The 9,740-nt window shown below is 39.3% G+C and overlaps 1 protein-coding gene across 1 annotated transcript; it reads left to right on the top strand.

Annotated features, from left to right (window-relative positions):
• Window positions 1–2,883: 2,883 nt before the first annotated feature.
• Window positions 2,884–8,179, top strand: LOC129715241 (protein transport protein Sec23B-like; the record flags this gene model as incomplete). The annotated part of the gene is made up of 4 exons (XM_055665098.1): window positions 2,884–2,941; window positions 4,490–4,576; window positions 4,715–4,951; window positions 8,063–8,179. Coding segments are annotated over 4 exons (484 nt in total), but the record flags the coding sequence as incomplete, so codon positions are not given.
• Between the last annotated feature and the right edge of the window lie 1,561 nt (window positions 8,180–9,740).

The following is a 9,740-nucleotide window of genomic DNA, read 5'->3' as shown; positions in this document are numbered from 1 at the left end:
TTGGCTTCCCCCACACTGTCATGGCGTCCTGGTCTAAATTCCATCTCACTGCTCTGCTATCAAGTATTCTAATCGTAAATCTAAACGACCCGACCTGTCATTCTTTAGGTTCCCCAATAAAAAAGAAAGGTGAGAAAATATTTTTATTATTTTCAGTCGATATTCTGTCGTGAAAATGTTATTTTCTGTTCTCTCATCAACGGCCATTGGGAAACTAGGTTTGTCGGTACATTAGAAAGTTATTGGACTTATGTTTAATAAATCTTTACTTACCATAATAATAAAGACAATTTTAACACTTCTGTACGTTTTTGGTTTTGTTTTCTAAGGGATTGGTCTCCACAATATGGCCCGCGGACACATTAGGTCCAGTGACCAGGAGATTTTTCGAGCTCAGATTCAAGTCCGAGAATGGGCGGCTGTTACCCATTATATTCCTCGAACATAGGGACATAGCAAACAACACTCACATACATACATACGACATCACAAGCAAAGATCACAAGCCCGCCGTGAAGAAGGGTGCAATCAAATATTATATAACTCTGCTCTATCATCTTTGGGTGCAATGGTGGGTCGGGGGGTTCGGTGGCGGCGGCCGCAATCAAAGATACTAGTGGAGCTCTGCTCTATAATCTTTGGTCGGAATGGGACGGCTGCGCGTTATAATGTGCTATCGTTCCACTCTCCCTCTCCCCCTTGTCCCTCTCCCCCTTGTTTCCTCCTCCCCCTTGTCCCTCTCCCCCTTCCCTTCTCTCCCCCTTCCCCTTCTCTCCTCTCTTCTCCCTTCCTCCTTCTCCCACTCCTCTTCTCTCTCTCTACTCTCGATCTCTCTCTCCCCTCCTCTCGATCTCTCTCTCTCTCTCTCTCTCTCTCCCCCTCTCTTCGCGATCTCCCTCCCTTCCCTCTCTCCCTCCCTTCCATCTCTCCCTCCCTTACCTCTTCATGAGAGTTGGCAGCTCTGCTATGCTTGGGTCCAAAAGAGGATAGATAGAAAATACTTAATGGTCTTTGTCAGAAGATTTTAATAGGCTCTTCTACATTTAAGGTAAATTGACATTGAGGCAAAACGCATTTTCAATATACAGGTCTCTCCACACAACTGAAAACAATTGCATTTAAGTGATATATCATCCATTGTTCTGGCAAGTAGCAGTAGGTTACAATAACGGTGACGGTGGGAGCCAGGAATGGGTCAGAAAGTCGTTCCATTCCTGTTCGGTTTTCAATGCCATCTCTGGCCTCTCGGTGTTTCAACTAGTAAATTTGTCTGGATTTTAGGACGAGGGGGTTGGGGGGGGAGTACATCTGTTGCCGGTTAATGGGTGTTCAACATGTATTTACCTTTGCAATCCCGCTCACATGCAAAATGTCAGGCCTATGTCATCAGGGGTCAGTTTATATTATTAACACTTTCATTCCTTTCTTCGTGTGATCTTTACAGAGTCCTGCTATTCTGGAGGGTTTTAGTTTTCATGATAGAAGCAATTATTGATTTGGACAGTTGTTTATTCAACATTTAGTGTGGGTTCTAATATAATTGAAGAGCAGACTGAGGGAAATCTGAATGAAATCGTGTAGCTTGCATAGATGGCATCCTTGAACCAATTTGAGATGATAATATTTTGTTCCATGCAGTACCTGTGACACATCTTATTCATTTATTTGATGTTTTAGTCAAGCAGATTGCAACAGAGAATGGAAGAATATCATTTCATACATATGGGTTTTGATTTGAAGGTGTGACACAAATTTGACTGTATTTATGTTAAATAAAATAGCTGATGTTTCAACTATGTTAAAATAATAATTAATGGAAGGTTTTGTTACAAAATCCAGTGAATGCAGAACACTGGATTATTTTTAAACGGGGTTTAATATTGATTTAATTACTCTTATAATGCAATTTGTGCAACAATCCAACATCGGAGGTAATGTACCAAAACGTATCTGGCTCATTTACATGGTAACTGTCGAAGGATTATTTTGACGATTGCCATTATTCAACTCTAAAGGAGACGTGGAGGAATACAAAAACCCTCTGAGCACCAATGAAACTCTGCATTCGAAACAGTGGGCTGGTACACCTCATCAGACAACCACCTCAGCATCTGAAGACATCAACTCACAATGGAGTGAAAATAGAGATTTCTTTAAAAGAAAGCAACCAGTGACTGGCCAGTTTAGACACGACCTTGGTGTGTGGGGGAAAAAAACAAAACATGCCCCGGAAGGCAGTGGAGGCCAATTCACTCGATGTTTTCAAGAGGGGGTTAGATTTACTCTTGAGACTAAAGGAATCAAGGGATATGGGGGGAAAAAAAAGCAGAAACGGGGTACTGATTTTAGATGATCAGCCATGATCATATTGAATGGCGGTGCTGGCACGAAGGGCCGAATGGCCTACTGCTGCACCTATTTGTCTAAATCAATTTTTTAAACAGTCTAATGTTTTTTTTTACCAAATTAGAATATATGGTTTTGAATTGTTTTTTTTTAATGCAATTTGAAATAAAACCAGAAAATGCCAGAAGAAATTAAGGGATCAGACTGCATTTGTGGCAAGAGAAAGGGAATTGACGTTTCTGATTGAAGACACCCTGGAAGAACAAAGGGTTCATTCCATATTCCTCATTCTACAAATGCTGCCTGACCCTCTTGAGTGTTTCTATTTGTTTCTATTACATGCTGCCCATCACAAGTTTCATCTGCGTTTTGTATATAGACATGCGCACCAGTGCAATAATGAATGAAATGAAAGATAAAGTTACCTCATTTAGAAATTAAAACCAAACATAATTATTAATGTATATACATGTAGTGGAGGAATAGAGTTCTTGTTTTACTAAAGTAACTAAGAGATTTACACCTATTTTTAAACAGTCAGGTGGACTATCGAGCAAAGCTCTGGGCGTGCAATTTTTGTTTCCAAAGGAACCAGGTAAGTTCTAATTAAATTGTGTATATTTCAATATGCAAACTATTAAAAGGAAATTAGTTGGCTGGAAAAAAGTAAGGGGAAATAACGTTTTTGTGCATTTTATTTTAATGTTCCATATCTGCATACATGCAAAGTGGTGCACATTTCAGGAGTGGCACTAGTTTTAAAAAAAAAGTTATTCTATGTTAAAAGATATTAGACTATGTTTTAATCAATGCCAAACAGAAAGAGCGCTGTTTACAAATAAAGAGGAACTGGTGTTCTTTGCCTCCTTTGTGAAGAAGAATCCCTCTATTTGCCATGTTTGCGAACTTTGCTTGTATACCAAGGACAGAATTAGAACAATCAGCATTATTCATGCTAAAATGACACAACATATTGCTGTACTTTACAGAGGTTTATTTTCAACAGTAACAAATTATCGAGCATTTATTACTTGCATAACCAGCATGTAGTGTATTCATGCTTACCCTACCGAATGTCTAGCTTTTTCTTTTATCACAATTTTCCAAACTTAAATCTGTGCCCTCTAACTCCAGATTCTGTGTATCTATCCTATTAATGACCCTTATAATGTTATAAACTTCTCTAAGGTTGCCCTTCAGCATCCTATATTCCAATCTTTTCTTATAACTACAGCCCTCCATTCGTTGCAATAATCTTGGTGAATCTCATCTGCACTCTCATGATATTGTATCTTTCCAGCAGTATGGCTAACAAGTGTGGTTGAACCAATATTCCATCCAACTGCAACATGACATAATTCATTTACTCACTGTGTCTACCTATGAAGTCAAGCCTGACAAATATATTTATCACCACACTGTTTGGCTCTGTAACCATTTTCTTGGAGCTGTAGATTTACACTACAAGGCTTCTCTGCACATAACCACTAATTAGGTTCCCGGTCTAACAGAAATTGATTTGCCAAAGTTCATAACCTCACACTTACTGGCATTAAATTCCATCTATTACCTGTCTGCCCAGGTGATAAATGTACAGATGAATCCTTAGACAAACCTCTTTGAGATCCATCACTACTCAAATGTTGTTTTGAAAACTTACTAATCGTACCACCTACATTCTCCTTCAAGTCACACACGCACACACACGCACACACACACACACACACACACACACACACACGCTCTCTCTCGCTCACTCTCTTGGAGGCAATTTGCGTACATTCCTCAGATACCTTGACATTTAACCAGCTCGCCATGCAGGACCTTGTCAGAAGCCTTGCCCTAGTCTTTGTGAACCATGTCTACTGCCCTACCATCAATTCTCTTAGTTAGCTAGCTTCCATGCACATACCAATGTTCAATTATGGGACCATGTGCCAGCAATATTAACTGTTGTTAGAATTGTGTAATGACAGGTCTTGATATTAAATAGGTGCCCAATATTCATGTGGGGATATCTCACATTATTTTCACTACGGGCTGAATCTAAGAAAAGTTATTTCTGTATTTTATCAAGGCCGGCAACAACATTGTACTAATAATTCTTGCATATTCTGATTTTTCCAAATGACCTAATTTGTAGTTTTCACCATCTTACTCGGGCATTTCCGAATTGAATCAACCAGCTGAACTATTGCCTCAGTTTTCAACTATTGAATATGTTGTTCAGGTAATATGAGAAGCATGCCTATTCATTGCATTAATATTCTGTATATTACATAATTTGGCAGAACCGGTTAATGAGAAACGGTTACATTGAAGTAAGAACATTAATTCACTAATTGTTCTTTATTTTTGTGTTGGTCAGCGAGGTTCATCTGCCCCTCTCATCTTCTTGTATGTGGTGGACACTTGCTTGGAGGAAGATGATCTACAGGCCCTCAAAGAATCCCTGCAGATGTCCCTGAGTCTGCTCACTCCCAACTCACTGGTTGGTCTGATTACTTTTGGTCGAATGGTGCAGGTCCATGAACTGAACTGTGAGGGGATTTCCAAAAGTTATGTCTTCAGAGGCACAAAGGACCTGACAGCAAAACAAATCCAGGTGTGTTTTAGATTGCTGGAAAGTTGAAACTAGATGTTGCTTATTATTTAAGAGAAATCATATACTAAATCCCACAGATATTTTGGCTTTAAAACTTATGGGGGGGAAAAAGGTTGTGCATTGAAAACTATATTTCTTCAGCTTTAATATTTTGTAATTCTTCTTTCGTCTTTCTCTAATCAAAGTTAATGCATTTGTAATATCAGTCTATCCTGGTTTATGAAAGTGAAGATTATAAAGCATTGTTTAAATCTGACAGATTAATTTCTTAATGGAATATTGTGACAGGAATTTGACTGAATCGTTTTGAACAGATAATGAGGACTGCTGATAAGGAAAGTGTATTTAATGTGGTCTGTAGATTTAAACAAAATAACTGACAAAGTCCCACAGGACAGACTGCAAAAGAGGCGGTCAGATTCAAAATTAATTCTGATAGGAAGCATGTTGCTGTGGTGACTGAAAGACATTACAATGTGATTCCATCATCAGTGCAAGCTCTTTGTAGTACACATCGGCTACAAATATAAATATAGAGATTATGATTAAGGAAGATCAAGATCTTAATTCAAGCATGCCTACTTGGCTGCAATGATTCCTGTCACCTTGCATGCCTCACTTACATGACTACATTCAGTAGGCACCTTAAAAGCATTGTAGAGACAGCAACACTGTCTCAGCAAAATACTCCTGATCCACAAGCAGCATGTTATGTTTTCCTGGCAACTGCTATGTGTCTGATTACATTCAGCCAGTTTCAATGGACACACTCTATACCCAACAAGTTATGTACTCTAGTCTAAGCTTCATTACAGCAAGAGATTATCAGCTAGACAGAGGAAATGATTTACGAAGATACTGAAAAACAGCATCATCCCCTTTTTGTCATGGGAATCCTTAGCCTGAGAACGATACAAAATGGAGCAGCAGAGTTCAAGTAGGCACTAAGGACCTCAAGACCCTTTGTCAGGAATATTCAGGATCTTAGCATAATTAATGGTGGGAATACACTATCTCCTAAAGTATCCGCTCACCCTGACAAACACTTCCAGCCGCACATGGAGAGTCTGCAGTTCCCACATTGGCCTCATCAGCTACTTCAGAATCCTGCAGAGGTGTAGTGGAAGCAAGTCGTCCTTGATCCCAAGGTACTGTTTGAGATGAGAAGAGGACTGCTTAGCCTTATTGGTAGAGTCATAGTTATAGAAACAGGATATTCTTGCTGGGACTGTGTAAAACAAACTAATTAGACCATAACTAAAGTAATGCTTACAGTTGAGGTCACCATATTATAGAAACTGTTATAGTAAGAGAGAGGTAACAGTGGTTTTAATTGTCACGGTAAAAAGTATATTTAGAGCTTGGTCGCAAATATTTTTTGTGAGTCGAGAAGGCTGAAGGGAATGTAACTCAAAACATAGAGGGGAAGAGGTGGGATGAATACTAGAATCATTTTCCCTTGGAAAAGAAACCAATAATTCAGGAGGGATAGGGATATTTTATTTAAGTGAATCGGCAAAAGGTTTGAATGTCTTCATCCAAAGAGATGTCATGGTCTGAAGCTCATTGCCTGAAGCAGTATTGGAAGCAGAAACCAATCTGGATGAGCATTCAATGTGCTGTAATGTTCAATGTTCCTGAGCAAAAGCTGGGGTGTGGAATTGATCTGAATAACGTGGTGTGAATATGATGAGATCATGTCCTCCTTTGGTGCTTTAAAATTCTATGATAGTTTACAGTTATTTCAGAATCAGTATGCTTTATTATCTTGATCTTTCTTGGATTTTAGCTCCATGTATTTGGCAAGACCACACCAAGTTGAGTATATGTTCATATGCACAACTACAGTAAGATGAAAATCTTGTTTGGAGCAGCATCACAGGCACAGACTCTGACAAACACACAGAAATATAAATGATGCATGAAATTCTGCAAAACAATAAAAAGAAAGAAGACTGTGGGGAAAAAAAATATATTGTTGCGAAAAGGGGGAAAAAAAACATGGTAGTGGGTCGTAGTGTTCTGTTGTCGAGGTGGGATTAGAGTTCTGCAGGTTGATTCAAGAACCTGCTGTCCTTAGGAAAGTAGTCGTTCCTGAACCTTGTGCTGTGCAACCCCCGGGCTCTGTACCTCTTGCTTGATGATAGCAGAGAGAAAAGGGCCTTGGCTGGATGGTGGGGATCCTTGATGATAGAGGTCACTTTCATGATGCAGCACCTCATTAGTTTAGTTTACTTTATTGTCACGTGTATTGAGGTACAGTGAAAAGCTTTTGTCGCGTGCTAATCAGTCAGCGGAAAGACAATACATGATTACAGTGTTTAAGGAGGAACTGCAGATGCTGGAAAATCGAAGGTACACAAAAATGCTGGAGAAACTCAACGGGTACAGCAGCATCTATGGAGCGTTGGAAATGGGCAACGTTTCGGGGCAAAACCCTTCTTCAGACGTAGTCAATACATGATTACAATTGAGCCATTCACAGTGTCATGTACAGATTCATGATAAAGGGAATAACGTGAATAACATTTAGTGCAAGATAAGGCCTGTAAAGTCTGATCAAAAATGGTCTGAGGGTCTTCAATGAGGCAGATAGTAGTTCAGGACTTAATCATATAGATGCTGTTAATGGAGGAAAGGGCTGTGCTGATGGACTAGTGTGTTCCATTTTAAAAGTAGGTTGATAAATATAAAAAGAAGAAAATACGCTTTTTTGTTTTAAAAAACAAAAGCATTTTTGTTTTAAAAGTTACTTTTGAATTCAGTGTGCAAAAACATGAGAATTATGCGGTGAATGAATTGGAGGGTTAATTCGGTTACCTAATATTTGTTGTAAAGAAACTTGAAGCAAGATCAACTTTTAGAATGTAATTATTCTTGCACATCAGAAGGTATAAAACTGAATTATTCAAAATCATACTTATTTCTCCTTGCTAAAGATGAATTTATTTATTATTTGATGTCAATTTTGTTGCGAATATGAGAGCAGTGGAAGAGAAAAAATTGACCTCTGGAGTATTATGTCGTTGACATCAAGCCACTTTTAAAGGAGCAAGGTTCATTTCATGTATTAAAATATATGTTCATTTCTCATTTTCCCTTTTCAAACAGGATATGCTGGGACTTGCAAAACCACCAGCAGGAGTTCAAGGAAGCGCCCCTCAACCACAAGAGCACCCTGGTTTATCCAGCAGGTATTATATCTGCAGTTAGCAATGATTTAGAGGAAAATATCTATAATATAAAAGTAGTTAGATTTCCAAATTTTCATTTTGTAAATTCTTTACAATGTGCCATTCTCTTAAACAAATGCAACACACCGTCTTCTCTTGCAAACTGCAACAAGGAAAAAGCTTTTGGAAAAGCTAATGGGAATAAAGATGGACAAGTCACCAAGACCCAATGGTCTGCACTTAAACATTTTAAGGGAAGTGGCGAAGCGTTTGGAGAACAGTAAATGTGTTTCCTCTGTTCAAGCATGCTGGGAGATAAAAGCGGAATAGACCAGTGAAGCTTATCTGTGGTTGTTATGAAGAAAGGGGGTTTCTTAAATGTGCATATTTTAATGCCAGGAGCATTGTAAGAAAGGTGGATGAGCTTAGAGTCTGGATAGACACCTGGAAGTATGATGTTGTGGCGATCAGTGAAACATGGTTGCAGGAGGGCTGTGATTGGAAACTAAATATTCCAGGATTTCGTTGCTTCAGGTGTGATAGAATTGGAGGGGCAAGAGGTGGAGGTGTTGCATTGATTATCAGGGAAGATATTACAGCAGTGCTTTGGCAGGATAGATTGGAGGGCTCGTCTAGGGAGGCTATTTGGGTGGAACTGAGAAGTGGGAAAGATGTAGCAACACTTATACTTTGAGAATTAAGGGACTGAAGTTTAGGGGTAACATGAGGGGGAACTTCTTTACTCAGAGAGTGGTAGCTGTGTGGAATGAGCTTCCAGTGAAGGTGGTGGAGGCAGGGTTGTTTTTATCATTTAAAAATAAAGTGGATAGTTATATGGAGGGGAAGGGAATGGAGGGTTATGGTCTGAGCGCAGGTATATGGGACTAGGGGAGATTATGTGTTCGGCACGGACTAGAAGGGTCGAGATGGCCTGTTTCCGTGCTGTAATATGGTTATATGGTTATAGGGGTGTATTATAGACCGCCAAATGGGGAACGAGAATTGGAAGAGCAAATATGTAAGGAGATAGCAGATATTAGTAGTAAGCACAAGGTAGTGATTGTGGGAGATTTCAACTTTCCACACATAGACTGGGAAACACATTCTGTAAATGGGCTGGATGGTTTGGAGTTTGTAAAATGTGTGCAGGATAGTTTTTTTTGCAGCAATACATAGGGGTACCTACTAGAGGAGGGGCAGTGCTGGACCTCCTGTTAGGAAATGAGACGGGACAGGTGGTGGAGGTATGCGTTGGGGAGCACTTTGGGTCCAGTGATCACAATACCATTAGTTTCAATATAATTATGGAGAAGGTCAGAACTGGACCTAGGGTTGAGATTTTTGATTGGAGAAAGGCTAACTTTGATGAGATGCGAGAGAGGATTGAAAAGGAGTAAATTGGGTCAGTTTGTTTGATGGGAAAGATGTAGAAGAGAAATGGAGGACATTTAAAGGGGAAATTTTAAGAGTACAGAATCTTTATGTTCCAGTTCAGTTGAAAGGAAACAGTGAAAATTGGAAAGAGCCCTGGTTTTCAAGGGAAATTGGACATCTTGTTCGGAAAAAGAGGGAGATCTACAATAATTATAGGCAGCATGAAGTAAATGAGGTGCTTG

This window comes from Leucoraja erinacea, unplaced genomic scaffold (assembly GCF_028641065.1).
Source record: "Leucoraja erinacea ecotype New England unplaced genomic scaffold, Leri_hhj_1 Leri_1070S, whole genome shotgun sequence".
Taxonomy (NCBI): Eukaryota; Metazoa; Chordata; class Chondrichthyes; order Rajiformes; family Rajidae; genus Leucoraja; species Leucoraja erinaceus.
This window is presented reverse-complemented; position numbering and strand designations above follow the sequence as displayed.